Genomic DNA, 20,146 nt, shown 5'->3' on the forward strand with positions numbered 1-20,146 from the left:
TTAAGGAAATCTTGGGTTGCCTCATGCTGAAAGAGAAGCAAGTGGTCACCTGTACGTGACAGCCAAAGAAAAAACAGTCCTAATCTCCCGGATGCCTGATACCTGAAAGGAATGTAACTCCGTATACATGATTAATCAGCAAATCTAAAGGCTGTTGAGGAGACAGTATAGGATTTATTTGATTGAATAGTTTGAAACATCATGATAACAATCAACTATTCTTTTTGAGAGGCGCTGTTAGACTATTTATTACCAATTCCGAAATGCGCCCTCTAAAGGGAAACCTGTAAAATAAGTTTGCACTAGGTGGGTCTGATTGCACATTACTAAATATACATATTTTTCTTATATTCTGTGTAATACATTTTTTAACTTAATTACTTCTATATACACGGTGCTTGCTGTCACAAGCTGGGACCTCATATCACTATACCAGTAACTATTCCCCAGAGCTCCAACCAGGATTCAAATCAGTGACTCTCTAGTTATGCCCACAGACATCTGAAGTGATCATATTAACTTACTGAGTTCCCTAGCAGAACACTGCATTTCACACATATTAGTTTAGCTCAGTGGTGTAACGAAACTCCAGGGGGCTCTTGCAAAGTACATGGATCTGCGGAATCCAAGGTTGCACCAATGGTTTAACTAGCACATTTATTTTTCTTTCAAGCAGTGTGCATTATATTTTATATGCAGTCACCTGTATGTGAAAGGTCTAAAAATATAGTTACAGAATATTTTATACTTTTTAGCTATTTGTGTGACTCCATCCCGACAGACCCCACCTGCATTTTGACCAGTGTGTTTGTGGGTGTTCTCTGCTGTGAGGTATAGGGTCCATAAAGCCTCTTTGCAGGTACGTCAGAGCCCCAGGCCAGACTAGATCACACAGCTCTCTTTTCAACAAGATGAACACTTGGGAATGCTCCTGCCTGCAGAGAATGTAGGAAATGTCTCAGTTATCTACAGCACCTAACACCGGGAGCATAACCTGCTACTGAGTGTTCCCCTCTTTTGTAGACAGGAGAACTTCACACTACTGGATGATGACTTGGGCCTTTTTTCCTTTAATGGCAGCTAACAGTCTTGCAGTTATGATAGATTATGTATATCATATGCAGTTATGATATCTCACAATGCAGACCCAAGTCAACTTGGTTGTATCCAAATGTTCGTTTCTGCTGAGAATGATGAGGAAAGTTACTCCTGTTATGACTTTTGAAGCACGTATTGCATCCATTATGTCTAGATTGGACTATGCGAATGCAATATATGCTGGTTTACCTGGTTCTGTGCTGCATACAGGTGATACAGAATGAAGCAGCCAGGCTGGTCTTCAGGGCTCCTAGATATACACGTGTTACCCCTCTGCTAAACGAACTTCACTAGCCCCCGGTCAAACAACGGATACAAGTTAAACTCTGCTACACTGTTTTTAAGAGTTTAAATAATTCCGCTGCGAAATCTATTTGGGACAAAATTAACAAAAATTTTCCATTACGCAACCTGAGGGCAACATACACTACTTTATTAACTGTTCCAAAATACAGGAAGAGCGGATCTGGAGTCCAAAGTTTTTCGGTTAAATTTTCTACTAGTTGGAAACCCTTGCTGAAGAAATCCGACTTGCGACGGGTCCTCTTTCATTTAGGAAAAGTCTGAGGACTTGGCTTTTTAAACAAGCATATGGCATCTAATTGAGTTGTTTTATGCTCCTTGGATAAACTGGTTATCGAGTGCCAAGAGACCTATACTGAATGAGCACTTTAATGCGTTCATTAAATAACAGGAGAACTGTGGCACCCCCTAACCCCCCTGAACCAATCAGGAAGGTCTTTCACGTTCAAACCAGTTTGCCACCAACAGAGAACCAACCTGGTAGGGCGAAACCTCAAAGGGACTTCAAAGGGTTAACAACAGCAAAAAAACAGAAACATATATATATATATATATATATATATATATATATATATATATATATATATATATATATATTCTCTCCACCAAATGACACAAAGTCGTACATGGCACTCACAGGAATCCTTTTGTTTGATTTTTATTCTTTCCCCCCTCCCTTCCCCCCTTTCTAAATATTGTGTGAGACCTTAAAAATTCGAAATTGGTGTTTACAAATAAGAGAAGGTCAAACAATTGTTTTATAAATATTTTTTATATATATTTAGTCTTGTTTTATTTATGTGGTTAGTGGAGTTTGTAATAAGTTTAAGTCGTTTTCACTATTTAGTGGTATAATTTCAATTTGGTGTGACTATATATCCCATAATGCCCCATAACGGCATGTAATAGGAGAAACTATAAATTATGTGTAAATGGATCACTTGTCCACCGTGATCAAGACCTTGTTGGTTGAAATGCGTTGGTGGTGTTTGGGTTACTCGTTTTCTGATGAAAGAATAAAAATCAAACAAAAGGATTCCTGTGAGTGCAGTGTGCGACTTTGTGTCATTTGGTGTAGAATTGAATACAGGGTTGGCCCGTCCCTGACACGAGCACCAACTTAATAGAGCGTGCCCAGACCGGGGCCATTTGGAGAAAAAAAAAAAAAAAAAAAAAATATATATATATATATATAAATATTCATTCACTGCACTGGAATCTGCTGCTCCCATTAGCACTGCGTCTTTTGATAATATTAATATTACAAGTGAATAAGTGTACAGATGTATTGCCGCTCTCTCCTTCCCACAGGTGTCGGATCTGGTCCGGCGTTATCATCGCTGCGACAGAACAATTTGGGCCAGTGTCAACAACCGGATCATGGACAAGTGCCGGGCAGAGGTGAGTATCAGCCTGCCTATCTTTGCCTGCCAGCATTTGAGATGCCCGTACCCTCTTGCTTTTCTTCCTAGCTCTCCTGCTCTCTCTCCTTACTGGCCCCTTCCTTTACACCTAGCGTTGAAGAGCCAGGCAGCTGTGAAAATAACTCATAGTGTAGCAATAGGGTTGATTGAGGACAGATGGGCATCAAACATAGTAGAGCGTGGTTTGAAGCAGTGACATGACTGTTGTTTATACCGCGGTACCCAGAAATAACATAGGAGCATTACTTTGAACATTACTGGTATAACCCATAACAGAAATACACTTGTCCACCCAAGTACTCACATGGAATATATATAGGGCTTTGATCAAGGAGGTTGCAGTAGAGCTGGTTAAAGATGCTGAAAAAAACACCGTCAAGCAAGTTATCTATGATTGGTCATTGGAAATGGCATAATAGTTGCCTGATTTTTTGATGTTTTATGCAGTCTTTTGTTTACTTTTTATCATGCTCACTAAAGACTTCTTCCTAGTCACATGATGATGCCATGACCATGGACTTATTTTGGCCAAGATGTGTTTGTGTTCTATGTTTGCTTATAGCACATGAGCAATTCAATGCTCTGATCGTGGTTCATCATTTTGTTCTGGAAACAGAGCAGATATCTCTATGTGTACTACATACAGAATCCAGTGGCCACCGATGAGCCTTCGCTCTGACAGGACTTGCCCTACATCATTCCAGGACCTGCCTGTGGTATATATATATATATATTTTTATATTTATATATATATGTATATATATATGTGTTCACTGAATAAACAAAGGTCACAGGGATGTTATAGTTAGGAAATAGAATTGAAAACACCTTAGAAATTCACTGAAAAAAACAAAGGTTAATGGACATTATAATTAGGTTCTGCATTTACTCACACGAAATCTTAGAAATTCAGCAGCTATAGTTACCTGAGCTAACTATAACTTGCGCTCCCGTAATGCACATATTACATAATTCGTGACATGGTGAGTGACATCACTGAAGAGATCACTGATGGCCCTGAGGCCAACCCCTTATAAGCACCAAACCTTGCATCCCTACACTGCCTTCTCCTGTGCGCAGTAGGGGTTGCCCGCAAGGGCTGGCTTGCAGCTAGTGCCTGCGGCCAACCACCCAACCCAATTTTGTGCAAGGCCCTTTGCACAAACATGGCGGAAGTTAGTCACGGCCTCTTTGGGTGTGAAAATAGGTGTGAGAGGCTGCATCTGGTGGTAAGAGTGGCTGTCAGAGTGTCTGTCTGGATGTGAAAGTGCGTATATCAGTGTTTTAGTGGGTGCGTCAGTATGTGTGCTGGTCTGTGAGTAGGTGCATCATGGTGTGAGTGGGTGTGTGACAGTCTGAGGGGGTTATTACAACTTTGGAGGAGGTGTTAATCCGTCCCAAAAGTGACGGTAGAGTGACGGATATACCACCAGCCGTATTACGAGTTCCATAGGATATAATGGACTCGTAATACGGCTGGTGGTATATCCGTCACTTTACCGTCACTTTTGGGACAGATTAACACCTCCTCCAAAGTTGTAATAACCCCCTGAGTGTGTGTGTGAGTGAGTGTGTAACTGTCTGAGCGGGTCTGAGTGGGTGTATGAGGGTCTGAGTGGGTTTGTGAGTGAATGCATGAGGGTCTGAGTGGGTCTGTGAGTGGCTACATGAGTGTCTGAGTGGGTCTGTGAATGGGTGCGTGAGTGTCTGAGTGGGTGTGTCAGTTGGAGAATTGATTGAAAGAGAGAGAGAGAGAGAAAAAATGTGAGAGGGAGAGAAATAGAGTTTTTAAGGCTTTGATGTCTGATATACTTAGAATTAGTTATTTGTCTCCAATTTAAAATAAAAAAATGTATTTGTTTTTTGGAAAATATAATTATTTAAAATAAAAAAAAACGGAAATTAGGCCAGTTAGACTCAAACCCCCATAACTGAGTATGAACGTCTGTGACTTTCACTCTGAGCTATAGGGGTGGATTTGTTTTTGTACCTTTTTTCTAGCCCTTTCATATTATTTTGGTACAATAAAAAAAATAACCGAGAGCCCTTTTTACGGGCTATCTGGCAATGCAGGGGAAGCCTTAAGGGTTACCCAGCGGTCTGTATATACATTTTTAATTATTATTATATGTATTTATTTTTATTTCTAAAAAATAAAACTCCCTTTACGGGCAATGTGGGACTGCGAGGGAGCCCTTAAGGGCCCCCCACGGCACCACTTTAAAACATTTTTATTATATTTTTACAGGCTACCTCGCACTGTGGGGGAAGCCTTAAGGCTACCCCCACAGTGCCAATGCTTCAGCAGGCACCGAGCTGCTTTGACAGCAGTTCTGTGCTTGCTGAAGCATTTAATCTCAGTCACCTGCATGCGTGCAGAGGACAGAGATGAAACTTCGGATTTTGACAGCGGGACCTGCTTTTAAGGCCCAGTTGTCAAAATACAAATTGTTTGCTTTGGTTTAGCTGCAGCTGCAGCACTGCAGCCAAGCCACAGCAAACAGCTATGTCCCGGTGGTGGGCACCCCAGGGACGTAGCATGAGCCAGCCCTGGTGTGTGGTGGTCCCCAGGGCCATCAGAGGCTCCTCGAGGGGAGCGGCGCGGCCCTCCTCCAACTTTTACATAGCCCTGAGAGGTGGTGATCCCTGGGGCTCGGGGTCCCATAGGGTCCCCTTTTCTTACTTTTACATTGTGCCCTGGGGGGTGCAGGGGGCCATGCCCCCCCCCAGATTTATTAAAAGGTAAGCCCTGAAGAGGTAGCGGTTCCCTGGGCAGGTGCCCTGCATAGATAAAAATTGATGCCCCCTGGAGGTGGTGGTCCCTGGTGTGCGGGGGCCATGGGCTCCCATTTATATTAAATTGAAAGCCCTGAGGAGGTGGTGGTCCGCCGGGCGGCGGGGGGCCATAGCCCCCCCACATATAAAAAACGAAAGCTTTTGGGACGTGGTGGCCCTTAAATTTTTAATGCGCCTGGTACCTGGCCCACCCGGGGGCTTATAAAAAAAAGAAAGTGCGGGAGCTCACACTTGTTTTAAAAAAAAGTTTTTGCAGCGCATTCTCGAATCTCACAAACGTGCGGCAAAAAAATGATTTAAAAAAAAATATTTTTTGCTCTGGGGGTGTGGGGGCACCAGCACTAAGGGGTCATGGGGTGTCTCTACCCTGGCTCCGTTTATTTCATTTTTACTCCTGGTCTGAAGTGTTGGCAGCCAATCTGAGCTGTGCATTTCCCTGCACAAGCTCGTCTTTTTTCTCAAATACTTCGTGGCCAGAGATATTCAAATTTGAATTCCCTACATCTCTCAAAACTACTGAACGGATTTACTCAAAATAACCAAAAGTGTGATTTACGTACCGACAGCTAGCTTTCTGCCAAATTTAGAGTAATTCCGTCCAGTGGTTCGGCCTGTAGTTGTGTCTAAACAATCCTATGGAAATTAATATGGCAAACACAACCTTTTTTTCAGCGCCCTTTTTCTCGGCCCCCGCTTGATGGATCACCCCAAAACGTTCTATGCACAACAAGAATTACCGTGACACTTTTTTTTCCCAAAATTTCGTTAAGGTTCATCAAAGATATAGACAAATCAAAAAACAATTTTCCTATGGAAACTAGGTCCTAACTATAACTGCCTAGTGTGACCGCCACCCACTAGGTAACATATATATATATATATATATATATAAATAGTGTAATGTTCCCAACAAAGTCTCCTGATGACATCATAAACCACTAGGCCGAAGGCGAACTTGCGCCTGCACTTTGATCAACGCATTAATGAACGAGGGATAGGTTGCCTGAAACTGCTGGGCCACCCTCACTGCAGGCGGCCACCTTGGGGGGGCAGGAAACACCCTGCATGCAGTTGCACTGATTTACTGCACCTGCCTGCCGGGGAATGCCTGGGAGCTCCCTAGGATGCCCTTGCCCCACCCAATGATTTGCCTTGGTGGCTGTGCGCCACCGCTTTGTGACCCACAGTCAGTGTGTCTGATGATTGTTTCTTTGCATCTGTGCCCACCCCTGTGATATGACCCAAAAACGAAAGATTCCTTAATTTCAATGGGCCATGCCCCTGTACAATGGATGGAATGTCCCTTTTGAATCACTCTTGCCCACATTTACAAGTAGCATGATTCATCTTCCAGAGCATGACCTTTTGTAGCCCGACTGTAATACCAAAGTGCCGCGGCGCAGGAAAAAGCAGGCACACCTGCCGGTTGCAACCACCCCTCCTTTAGGGCATTTGTGTAATATTCTTCCATATTGCTATTGGGCGGGAATGCAACCTAGCAGGGGCTCTCCGGTAGAATATTGATTAAAAAAAACACCCTTGTACACAGTCAGGTGACTTAGAGGAACCTGAAAAGCTTCAGCTTGGGATAAAAAACATAGATCAAACCTGTTTCCTTGCTCTTCGTTCCTTATATGCTACAGAATGAAGCAAACGAAATTTGCTTTAAACATAAGGTTTACACCATGGTAAAACAAGGAGGAAAATGTATTTTACCCAACTTAAGCCATGTTAATAAAATAAGAAATATAGAAATACATTTCTCTACTGTGAAAAATAGATTTAAGTTTGAGGTAAACTAACTTTTTTTCATTTGTTTTTATATATTTGAAAAATGTGTGAAACTTGTTTGCTCTGTTCTTTCAAAAAGTGAGTAGTGGAGAAGGGCTTTTTATATTAAGATCTCTCTCTGCTATTCACACACAAGCTCTTACAAACTATACAGTTGTTATGTGTTTAATAATCGATTTTCAATACATTTTCTACACTTTCCACCCAAAGGGGCATATTTATAAGCCCCGTGCGCCACATTAGCGTCATTTTTTTCAATGCTAATGTGGCCCAACGAGGCCAAAATCCTCGCACCATATTTACAAAGTGGCACAGTGTATGCATTGCACCACTTTGTAACCCTTTGCCCGACATTATGCCTGGGCCAGGTATAATGTATGCAAAGCGGGCATTCCCATGTTAGGAGGGCCGAAAAAATGGCGCAAGGATATGTATGAGATTTCCTTGCACCATTTTTTGCACTTTTAATGCCTGCTCAGGGCAGGCGTTAAAAGGGGGCTTCCGTTATTTAGAATGGGCCCCTTGTACTCTTCAGGAGTAGCGCCAACATTTTAAGGCAGGGTGCACTATACCACAGGTGAGGGCATAGCTGCATAAGCACTATGCCCCTACAGTGTCTAAGCCAATTCTTAGACATTGTAAGTGCAGGGTAGCCATAAAGAGTATATAGTCTGGGAGTTTGTCTAACACAAACTCCACAGTTCCATAATGGCTACACTGAATACTGGGAAGTTTGGTAGCAAACTACTCAGCACAATAAATCCACACTGATGCCAGTGTGGGATTTATTGAGAAATGCATACAGAGGGCATCTTAGTGGTGCCCCTTGCATGCCAGCCCAAATACTAGTGCTAGGCTGACCAGTTTCTGCCAGCCTGCCACATCCAGGCGGGTTTCTGGCCACATGGGGTGAGTACCTTTGCGCACTCTGTGACCAGTAACAAAGTCTGTCCTTTGTGGAGGTGCTTCACACCTCCCCCTGCAGGAACTGTAACACCTGGAGGTGAGCCTCAAAGGCTCAAGCCTGGTTCTTACAGCGCCCCAGGGCACTCCAGCTAGTGGAGATGCCCACCCCCGGACACAGCCCCCACGGCGACTCCTGCATAGAAAATCCAAAGGCTCCCCCTGACTGCCCGGTAACAAAGAACCGGATGCCTGGAAGAAGCACTGCACCTGCAGCCCCTAGGCCTGAGAGAAACCAACTACCGGGGCAGGAGTGACCAGCAGGTGGCTAACATCGTTGCCTAGTATGTGGCTGGCCAGAGAAGCCCCCCCTGTATCCTGCCTGCATCGCCAGAGAGAGCCCTGGGTCCCTCCATTGCTTTCAACGCAAAACCCATCACCTACTTTGCACACTGCACCCAGCCACCCCTGTTCTGCTGAGGGTGTATTTTGTGTGCCTGTTTGTGACTCCCCCAACCCCCCCAGTGCTCTACAAACCCCCCGGTCTGCTCCCCGAGGACGCAAGTACGTACCTGCTAGCAGACTGGAACCGGAGCACCCCTGGTCTCCATAGGCACCTATGTTATTTGGGCCCTACTTTGACCTCTGCACCTGACCGGCACTGTGTTGCTGGTGCTGGGTGTTTGGGGTTGACTTGAACCCCCAACGGTTGGCCACCTATGCCCCGGAGTCTGAACTTGTAAGTGCTTTACTTACCTGCCAAACTAACTTGTACTTACCTCTCCCAGGAACTGTTGATTTTTGCAGTGTCCAATTCTAAAATAACTTATTGCCATTTTTGCCAAAACTGTGTACATTACTGTTTTAATTCAAAGTTCCATATTTATCTATGCCAAGTACCTCACAATGTATGTACTTACTTGAATTATGAATCTTGTGGTTCTAAAATAAATTAAGAAAATAATATTTTTCTATATAAAAACCTATTGGCCTGGAGTTAAGTCATTGAGTGTGTGTTTTCATTTATTGCCTGTGTGTACAACGAATGCTTAACACTACCCTCTGAGAAGCCCGTTGCTCGACCACACTACCACAAATAGAGCATTAGTATTATCTAATTTTGCCACTATCAACCTCTAAGGGGAACCCTTGGACTCTGTGCACACTATCTCTCATTTGGAGATAGTATATACAGAGCCAACTTCCTACAGTGCTTCTTTCTCTCTTGCTCTGGGTCAAAGTCTGATGATAAAAAACATGTCACTGTGATACTAACAAAAGTTCCATGTGCAATGTACTCTTATCTAAACTGCCAAGACTGGCTCCCCATGACACACCTGACAGCTATTCCTTTTTGTTTGTTCTGCACCATGGTAGAGGGACTGGTACACCTCCCCTCCCAAGTTTCTCACCTGCCCTTTCTCCTCTCTTCAGAACCCCCAGATGCCTTTCATGTTCACCAAGCAGCGGGGGGCACTGCTCCTACTGCTCTTCTACACTGGCCTGCTGCCCTTTGTGCCTCTTCCTGAGTCCGTCATGGAGACAGTCATGCCATCGATAATCAACAGGTGAGTGGGGTGATGCCCTCAGGAATCAACAGGCACGTAGGTTGTCTCTGTGAAGAGGTCAACACATTGGCCCTGCATAGATTTGTGTAGTGTCCCTTTAAATCTCTCATACAGTGCCAGCACCAGCAACTTGACAGGCCCAGCCCTGTTTAGGTTCAACCCTTATATCAAAGTTCACCTCTTAACGTCCCCGCCTATCTGTAATAGGTCCTTCCCCTTTGAGCCCAGCTGCAAAAAAGTAAATATTCTGTAGGTGTGGGGCGAAGAGGAGGGGGATGTGGAATGAAAGATGCTCCAGAGATTTGGGTGAGTCCAAAGGCAGATTTACCACTTGGCTAGATGGGCAAAAGCTGACCAGGCCTAACAATGACACCTAGGAGTGTGGCTGTCAATGTTACATTTGGGTCCAGAGACCTGAGGTGCACATGGAACTCTGCAATCTGCTGTATTGTACTGTCCATACTGCAGGGTGTGTGGAGGGTATGGGGGTTGGGGCTTTTTCTTGCTTATGCTAGGCCTCATTACACCATTTGCTACACTACTGACCAGGCCTTGTCCCCAGGCACCCCTCTTGACCTGTTCAGTTCCCTGGGGCCTCTCTGTACTGTGGTAGATTAATGTGCGCTGCACACAAAATTTTACGAGTAAAAACAATTACTGCTATTTTAAAGGGTCCATCTAGTGTGGAAAAAAATTGTTCTGTATGCCCAATCATACAACTTGTGAATTAGTCATCATCTCCTTTAAGAGTGTGTAACTGATGAATAGTTTGTAACTGGAAAAGTGGTTGCAAAACCATTGATACGTTCTATACTGAATCGCAGTTTGGAATGAACACCCACGTTAAGACCCTTCCAATTTGTGATTCAGTACAGGTAGAGGAACCTATCTTATGAATTGGAAAAAAAATCCATCTCATTAAATGGGTCAATACAGTAGAAATGGTGTTTTTGTTGTCACAAACAATGTGATTGTGCACATCACAGGCTTTATAACTACAAGCGGATTAAGTGCATCTGTCTCTTGGAAGGTAGCTTCTGGATTTTCAAATCTGGTAAAGTGGTACTTGGGCTTAGGAACTAGCTATTAAACAGACAGAAAGATAAGCCTTTGCTTGAGAATAATAAATGGCGTGATACTGCAGGGTAATAATAATAACTATTTCTATTTCAGTTGTTAAGAACTAAATTGTCTCTCAGCTCTCTGGCCTCATTACGAGTCTGACGGTATTAAGGCTGCCAGACTCATGGTGGCGGTCAGACCACCACACACCTGGAGGTCCGACTGCCAAATTATGACCCTGGCGGTCAGACCACCAGGGGACTGCCGCCACTGCCAGGAACATGGGGCCTCATTCTGAGTCTGGTGGTCTTAAGTCCGCCAGAATCGCTGTGGTGCTCAGACTACCGTACTCCCGGCGGTCAATTCACCAAATTATGATCCTGACGGTCGGACTGCCATGGGACTGCCACCACCGCCTGGGAACATGATTCCTGAAGGGATGGCGTGGTCAGTGTGGTGGACAGCCACAGTGGTGCTGAGTTCAGTGCCGTTGTGCTGATCACGAGTCCAGTTTCCACCAGCCTTTTCATGGAGGGGACCTCAGAATGTACATGTCTTCTACGACAGACAGTGTATTCTGAGGGTGCTGGGATCATCTTCACTAAGACGGCATTGGCCTTGGCTCTCTGATGAGCCAAGGCCAATGCTGCCACACTGTTTCCACTGGGCTGACCAGCAGAAACCTCTGATTTCGGAGGTTCCCCCAGTCAGCCCAGTGGAAACCTTGTAATCGGCCCAGGGGGGAGACCACCAACTCCACGGCGGTCTCCTCTCCACAGGGCTGGCGGGCCCGCGGTCAGTCCACCAACCTCATAATGAGGCCCCCTGACTAAATATCACCATTACCAAAAAGAATAGCACTCACTTTGTTGACGTTGTAAGGATGAATGGTCATGGTGGGGTTTGAATTTGTGATTTGGGAGTCTCTGACTAAGGTAATACAACTTGAGGATCATGGATCTGGGGGTTGGACTACTGAGGTGGAATACTTCTGGGCAAAATATTAGTCTTCACCTCTGCTGGGGGTAGTTCAATGAGGGCCCTTTTGACCCAGGACCTGGTCACAACCCTTGCACTACTTCTACAGGGCCCATGGGGATTTTCCTGAAAAACGCCGATCATTTGCTTCTCTCTCTTTCAGAACCTACTTTCCAAAAAGTAAGCTAATGAGCAACAAATACCTGGTGCGTCTGCAGGAGAAGTGAGTGTTTAAGGCCTTACAGCAGGGCAGGGTGCCTGGGGTGAAGGCCAGCCTCGGTTAGAGTAACCCTCTTCCTCCTGTCTTTCTGCAGGCTCATGATGAGGAGGACACTCATCCAGCATCTGCAAGACCGAGGAATCCAGGTGAGGACCCGAATATGAACAGTAGCGCATGGGAACCTCGTGCAGGATGCTGGCATGTGTAGCTGCATTTGTGAGATGACTGTCCAGGCAGGCTGCAGTGGACAGGATAATATTTTAATGATGGAGTTTAGAAACCTGAATATAAATCAATATATTCCACAGCCCTCCCAACATATATAAACAAGCATTTGCAATGCAATGGGTCTCGCATATTTCGAACAAGTTAATTGTCATGTTTTGACTACAGCCCCCACAAGCAAAAACATAAAAAAAACATGAGTGAAAACTGAGGAAAAACGACTTAACCAAATAAAATAAAGTTAGCTTTAAAAAATAAAACTTTGTAATTTTGTGCCTGCTGGTCACATTTTTGCCAGTCACAAGCCTTCTGTTTGCTGGGCCCTCAAAGTTAGAACAAAACATTACCTCGATCACGTCGGGAGTGGCAGACAGGCACTAATTATGTTGAAATCAATTAGTGCTTGTTCCCTGCTCCCCACTGAGGAACCAAAATGATTCCAGACATGCCTTGACGAATTACGAAGCTGTGAAGAAGAATGCCAAGCAAACCAACAAATGGTGAGCGACAGGCGGACTCCAAGCCTTTACTGATCACAACAGCATGAGATACAAGCGCATGCACTCGCAGGCTCGACCCTAATTATTGATACACATGCTAATTTTTATGCAAAAGTTTCCAGGATGCCTCCAGATCCTCTATGATTATTTTTAGAATAGTGGATACCCTCACTAACCCCAAGTGCAAGGGGAAAATACTACCTCAGGCAGTCATTTTATAATCCGCTGGCTGAATTATTTATTGATAAAATTAACAAAACCTGTGCTCAATTTTCTATGGAAACAACTTTTCTGCCCTGCCAAACTACTATGAACACAAGAAAAGCAAGCACTCTTTCAGAGCTGACCTTAACATTGTTTGCACTGTTGATTTCTGACCTACAAATGATAACACCAGGCTCTCCCCTGGAAGCTTGTCCTCCACGAGTTCTACATTTAGATCCAGATTATTTTAGCATTGTTTTGACTTCCATCTATAATGTCTCACTTGCCACATCTGTAGTTCCTCTCCCTTGAAGGAAAGGCCACTGATTCTCCCTTGCTAAAAACTAATGCAGATCGCACATATTGGGCAATTATCGCCCTATCTCTTAATTATTTGTGGGAATTTAAAGATTTGGAGAAACATATTATTAACCAAATAGCTTCTGAACAAAGCAGCTAGGGATTCGCTCAATCTGTCTTGAGATCTCTCCACAGTACGGAGAAAGCTTTAGTGTCCATGGCACACAATAAGTGTTGGATGGTGGATGAGGGATGTATGTTGGAACAATGAAAGCCATTACAACGATTGGCTTTACAATGCTGTTTTACTGCAACAAAAATGGCATTTCAATGAAAGTCTGTTACAACTAATATTTTTCCAACAAATATGCCTATACCACGAACATATAAGTAATGTACAGGTAAGTATAAACTCTCTCTCTCTCTCTCTCTCTCTCTCTCTCTCTCTCTCTCTCTCTCTCTCTCTATATATATATATATATATATATATATATATATATATATATATATATATTCACTTAAAAAAACCAAAGGTTATACAGACGTTATAGTTAATTTCTGTGTTTACTTCTCAAAACCTTAAAAATTCACCAGTTATAGAGTTATTTTAAGTAACTCTAACTCTCAGCCTAAGGTAACTATAACTCATGCCCCACCATGCACAGTTTTTTCTTCAATATTTGACTTCCAATGTTTCATTGATATTTTTATTAACGTTATAAAAGTTGTCATGAGTGCTGTAATAACTGTGTTAATTAGCAGAGTATGGTGAGGGCGCAGTTATCTTAGGCCGCAAGTTATAGTTACTTAAAATAACTCTAACTATAACTGCTGAATTTCTAAGGTTTTGTGTGAGTAAATTCGGAACCTAACAATAACATCCCTGTCCCCTTCGATTTTTTAAGTGAATATACATATATAGTTTAAACTTACCTTTTCTAGCATGCATATGCCCTCACCATGGATGCCTTACCACAAAAATTTAAGTATTTTACAGGTAAGTATCAACCCATTCATTTATATCTATATATTTGTACATAACATACCTAGTGGCAGTCGCCACTAGGTAGTTAAAGTTAAGACCTAGTTTCCATAGGAAGATAGTTTTTTGTTTTGCCCATAACTTTGTCGCCGCTTGATGAAAATTTCAAAACTCATACTTTGGTCAATTCACCTGGTTTCTTGAAAGCTGCGGAGTGAACCGTCAAGTGGGGCCAAGAAAAAGGGGATGTCCCAAAACACATTTTCCCTATTCATATTTCCATAGGGATTTTGAACACGACTACAGACCGAACCGCTGGAAGAATTACACCAAATTTGGCAGAAAGCTAGCTCTTGGTCCCGAAAGCACACTTTTTATGATTTGATGTAAATCGTTTCAGTAGTTTTGGTGATATTAGAGTTTAAAAAATATAGATCTCTAGGGAAGCGGATCCTCTGTGGATCCAACTGTCACCATGCTGATATCTGATTGGCTGCCAACACTTCAACAAGGAAATATTGACGACCATCTTGGGACTTGGCTTCTGCCCAGTCACACAAAAAAAGTGAAAAGAAAAGAAAAGGGGTCAGGGTAGGGTCACCCTGAGTACCTAGTTTTGGGCTAGGGGTCCCTCACGGAGCCCACCAAGGCTAAAAAGCGTTTTTTTTAAATATCAGGAAAATCTGTGGATCCAGATAGACATATTCTCCCGACATTTTTAAAAAAAGGTGATCTCCTGCCCAATTACTTTATATTGCCCCCAGGTCCCGGGGATACTGGGGGATTGAAAGAGGCGGGGGCAGAGGTTTCCTCTGTTTCCCTGCCCACAGACATGCAGGCAGGGAAACAGAGGAAACGGCCGCTTTTCAGTCAGGGAGCTGACTCTTAAGCAGCTCCCTGTGTGCAAAAACAATGCCGCTCCTGCAGGAGGTGGGGAGCCAGCTGGGACTGTGGGGGCCTTCGGGCTTCCCCCACGGCCCCATTGCACATTGGGTGCATTGCCGGGCACCCAGGGATGATGGCCGGGCTCTGGAGGATGGAGTCCCTGAGGTGGAGATCGGTCTGGGGAGGGGGGCGCGCTGCCCCACTCGTTATTTTTTTTTTTTATCTATTAAGGCCAGGCCATGGAGGATGCGGTCCCCGGGGATAAAATTGGCCGGGGTAGGGGGGGGCACACAGTTTCCCTCCCCAAAAGTATAAAAAAAATTAATTGGCTGGGCCGCAGGGGACACGGGTCCCCAGGCCTGAAATCAGCAGGGAGAGTGGGGTCGCGCAGCTTCCTACAAAAAAAAAAATGTTACAAGGCCGGGCCCTGGGGTCCCCAGGGCTGAAATTGACCGGGGGAGGGAGGCTGCATGGCCCCCCCATTGAATTATAGTGGGCCCCAGGGGTTGGGGTCCTGGGGGCTGAACACAGCCGGGGTAGGGGGGCTGTGTGGCCCCCTTCGGCCATACTGGATCTTGATCCAACGAGGTAGCACTTACTAACTTGCCAGCAGAAAGTGCTCCATTTCTAAAGACATTTTGTACAAAACTGTGGACTCTTGTTGGATAAACGAGTAAGTGAGCTTCCATTTTGGGTAAGATGCTCATTTCACAGAAATTAAACCTCCACTCACAAATATAAACATACCAGGTGCCTCAGTTGAAGCTCCACTTCTGAAAAGGACAACTCCTGGGCTTGGTGAAGGCTTGGTAAAGGCAAAGCAAAGCAAAAACAGTATGAAATGCTTTGTGGAGATGAATGAATCTTTCATCTATTGGAGCACAATCAGACACTCTCACACCCATTATCACACCCATATAGACCCTCTGACACTCACTCTCACACCCAGACAGGCACTCTCACACCTATTCTCACACCGAGAGCAACAGGCCCTGTGGCCAAGTCCCGCTGCACATGGTCAAAGGCCATGCGCAGCATAGGGGTTGGGTGGTTTTGGGGGTTTGGCCCCAGGGACAAGCCACTGACCAGGCCCTGCAGCCAACCCCTGCTGCACATGGCCGAAAGCTGTGTGTTGCGCCTGGTTGGGTGGTTATAGGGGGTTGGCTGAAGGCCCTACGGCCAACCCCCGCTGCACACAGCCAAATGCAGTCCGCTCTGGTGGTTGGATTAACGTATAGTAATGAAAATTACTTTACATTAAAAAAAACATAGAAATTCACTGCTTTAAATAGCAGCTCCATGCTTGCAGGAGCAATGTTTTCATCTTTTTCCCTGCACGCATATTTAGGTGCAGGGAAACAGATGAAAACTCCGCTTTCTGCAACCACTTGAAGAAAGCGGAGTTTGTTTGCTTTTGCTTGGTGGAAGCTGTGAGCTCCCACCAAGCAAAAACAAACAGCTATGTCCCGGGGGTGGGCACCCAGGGACATAGCAGGAGATGGCCCTGCTGGAAGGCGGTCTCCAGGATCATCATTGGCTTTTCAAGGGGACAGCCCCTGTTAACTAACATGTTAAGCCCTGGGGATGTGGTAGTCCCAGAGCCTACGGGGGGGCACTGCCAGCCTGCATTGATATTGTGAAATAAGTCACGGGAAGGTGTCAGTCCCCTGCTGGGCCTGCCCGGATAATAATTATAAGCCCCAGAGAGGTGGTGGTCCCCAGGGCAAAGAAATGCCCTAGGAGGGGGGCCAATGCGCCGCCCTCCTTTATTTTAACATGCCCCTGGGACCTGGCCAACCTGGGGGCTTCATAAAAACAAGCGCAGTAGACCCCAATTCTTTTTTTGTTTTTGAAAAATTGTTTGCTGTGCATTAGTGCCATCATCACAAATTTGTGGAAACATTCTTTTTTTTTAATTTGCTTTTTTGCCCTGGGCAGGGTCCCTCTGGGACCCCAGCACCAGAACTAAGGGGTCAGGATGTCCATACCCTAGTCCCTTTTCTTTTTTTCACTTTTTTTCTGGGACTCTGCTGAAGCCAAGCCCCAAGATGACTGCCAGCACTTCCTGGTTGAAGCCTTGGTAGCCAATCAGAGCTCCGCAGATCTCTGCACAAGCTTGTTATTATTTGCGAAGTTGTTGCAGCCACAGATATACAAATCTAGATTTCCTCAGATTTCTCAATAACTACTGAACAGATTTACACGAAATAACAAAAAGTGTAATCTGTGTACAGAAAGCTACCTTTATGCCTTTATGCCAAATTTGATGTAATTCCGTCCAACGGTTTGGGCTGTAGTTGTGTTCAAAACTTCTATGGGAATTATTATGGGAAATGCAAGTTTTTTGCCCCCCCCCCATTTATTTTGGCCCCTGCTTGATGGATCCCCCCAAAACATTTAACACACAACAAGAATCACCGGCACACTTTTTGGGGGAAATTTCATGAAGCTTCATCAAACGGTGCCAAAGATACAAGCAAGTCAAAAAACATTTTTCATTTGGAAACCTGGCCTATAACTACCTACTGGCAACTGCCAGTGTGTGTATATATATATATATATATATGTTATCCTATCAACCCACAACCCCTGAACCCAAGAAATCCCTAGCCAACCTAAAAATTATTTTAGCTCCCAAAATCCTATACCTACCATAAACTCTAAAAATTCCCCTGCCACCCACAATCCCATACCCACTCTAAATCCTGAAAATTCCCTTGCCACCCAAAACCCCATATTCACCCCCTAATCCCTAAAAATTCCTTTATCACCCAAAAGCCCAAACCTACCCTAATGCCCTAAAAATTCCCCTACCACTCAAAACCCATATCCACCATAAATCCTAAAATACCCTTGCCACCCAACAACCACACCCACCCTAAATTATAAAAATTCTCTTGCACCCAATAAACCCACACCTATCCTAAACCCTAAAAATTCCCTTATGACCCAAAACCCCGTACCCACCCCAAACTCTAAAAATTCCCTTGCCACCCAAAAACTCATACCCAGTCTAAACCCTAAAAATTCCCTTAGCACCCAAAAACCCATACCCACCCCCTAACCCCTACAAATTCCTTTATCACCCAAAAGCTCAAACCTACCCTATACACTCAAAACTCCCCTACCACCCAAAACCCATACCCACCATAAATCCTAAAATACCCTTGCCACCCAGCAACCACACCCACCCTAAATTCTAAAATATTCCCTTGCACCCAAAAACCCATACCCATCCTAAACCTTGGAACTTCTCTTCCCACCCAAATACCCATACTCACCCTAAATCCCAAAAATTCCCTTCCCACCCAAAAATCCTCACCAAATTCCCTTGCCACCCTAAACCCCTTACCCACTTAAACCTCCAAAATCCATCTACCACCTAAAATTTTCTTGTCACCCAAAAATTCATACCCACACTAAACCCTAAAAATTCCTCAACTACCCAAAAAACAGATCCACTGTTACCCCTAAAAATTCTCATGCTAGCTAAAAACCCACACTCACTCTAAACCCTAAAAATTCCTCTACCACCCAAAAACCTATGCCCACCCTAATCCCTAAAGTTCTCTTGCCACCCAAAAACTCATACCCACCCTCAATCTTAAAAATGTCGCTACTATCCAAAAACACAGACCCACCCTAACCTAAACCCTAAAAACCCACTCACACTAAACCCTAAATAAATATATATATATATATATATATATATATATATATATATATATATATATATATACACACACACATAGATAGATAGGTAGATAGATAGATAGATAGATAGATAGATAGATAGATAGATAGATAGATGGATATGTAGATACATATATGTATATATTTTACTTAGTAGCGGTCGCCACTATAGTAGTTATAATTAGGACCTTGGCCCTCATTACAACATTGGCGGGCGGCAACCGCCAAATTGTATCCGCCGGGCGGCCGCCAATGCACCCGCACTCCCGTGGAGGCCATTTGGAGATCCCCACTGGGCCGGCGGGCGGAAACCTGGTTTCCGCCCGCTGGCCCAGCGGGAATGTCGGCCGCAACACAGGAGCCAGCTCCAAATGGAGCCGGCGGTGTTGCGGCGGTGCGATGGGTGCAGTTGCACCCGTCGCACTTTTCACTGTCTGCTGTGCAGACAGTGAAAAGCTCCATGGGGTCGTGGCAGGGGGCTGCTGGTCGTAATGCCCGATTTGTACCGCCAACTCCAGAATAGCCCTGGTGGTCTTTAACCACCAGGGTTTTAATGAGGGCCCGAGTTTCTATAGACAAAGCATTTTTTACTTACCTATATCTTTGGCATTGGTTGATGAATCTTCACAACATTTTCCCTAAAATTTGAGGCTAACTTCAGCTGCTGTCTGTAAAGTTTTGCAGGTAATCCGTCAAGTGGGGGCAAGGAATAAGGAGGGGTCCCAAAATGTATTTTCTCCATGTTGATTCTCATAGAGTTTTTGAACAGGTCTACAGTCTGAACTGCTGGATGGAATTACACCAAATTTGACAGAAAGGTAGCTCTTGGGCCAGAAAGCACCCTTTGTTTATTTGGTGTAAATCCGTTCAGTAGTTTTTGCGATATTAAAGAAAATTCAAGTTTGTATGTATCGGGACCCAAAGGCGCCGCCAACCCTCCCGATCTCGTCCTGAGATCTGATAGGCTGCCAACACTTCAACAAGGACGTGTTGGCAGCCATCTTGGGACTCTGCTTCAGACAAGACCCTGACAAAAAAAATAAAAAAATAAAAAAGGGGCCAGGATAGGGATACCCTGACCCCTTAGCTCTGGTGGTGGGGTCCCAGAGGGATCCCCTTTGGATGAAAAAAACACTTTAAAATAAATGTTGCCACAAATTTGTGACAGGTTCGCAGGTCTGTGGCAAAAATATTTAAAAATCAAGATCAGTCTC

At 44.4% G+C, this 20,146-nt stretch overlaps 1 protein-coding gene across 2 annotated transcripts in view; it reads left to right on the top strand.

The window, feature by feature from the left end:
* The window catches only part of GDPD3 (glycerophosphodiester phosphodiesterase domain containing 3), a 148,944-nt gene that overhangs the window by 80,639 nt on the left and 48,159 nt on the right, over positions 1 to 20,146 (top strand). For both annotated transcript variants that reach the window (XM_069244061.1, XM_069244060.1), the window contains exons 6-9: positions 2,713 to 2,802; positions 9,750 to 9,883; positions 12,087 to 12,146; positions 12,238 to 12,289. In XM_069244061.1, coding sequence (XP_069100162.1) covers positions 2,713 to 2,802; positions 9,750 to 9,883; positions 12,087 to 12,146; positions 12,238 to 12,289 — 336 coding nt within the window. The remainder of the gene's footprint in view (positions 1 to 2,712; positions 2,803 to 9,749; positions 9,884 to 12,086; positions 12,147 to 12,237; positions 12,290 to 20,146) is intronic.

Source organism: Pleurodeles waltl, chromosome 7 (genome assembly GCF_031143425.1).
Source record: "Pleurodeles waltl isolate 20211129_DDA chromosome 7, aPleWal1.hap1.20221129, whole genome shotgun sequence".
Classification (NCBI taxonomy): Eukaryota; Metazoa; Chordata; class Amphibia; order Caudata; family Salamandridae; genus Pleurodeles; species Pleurodeles waltl.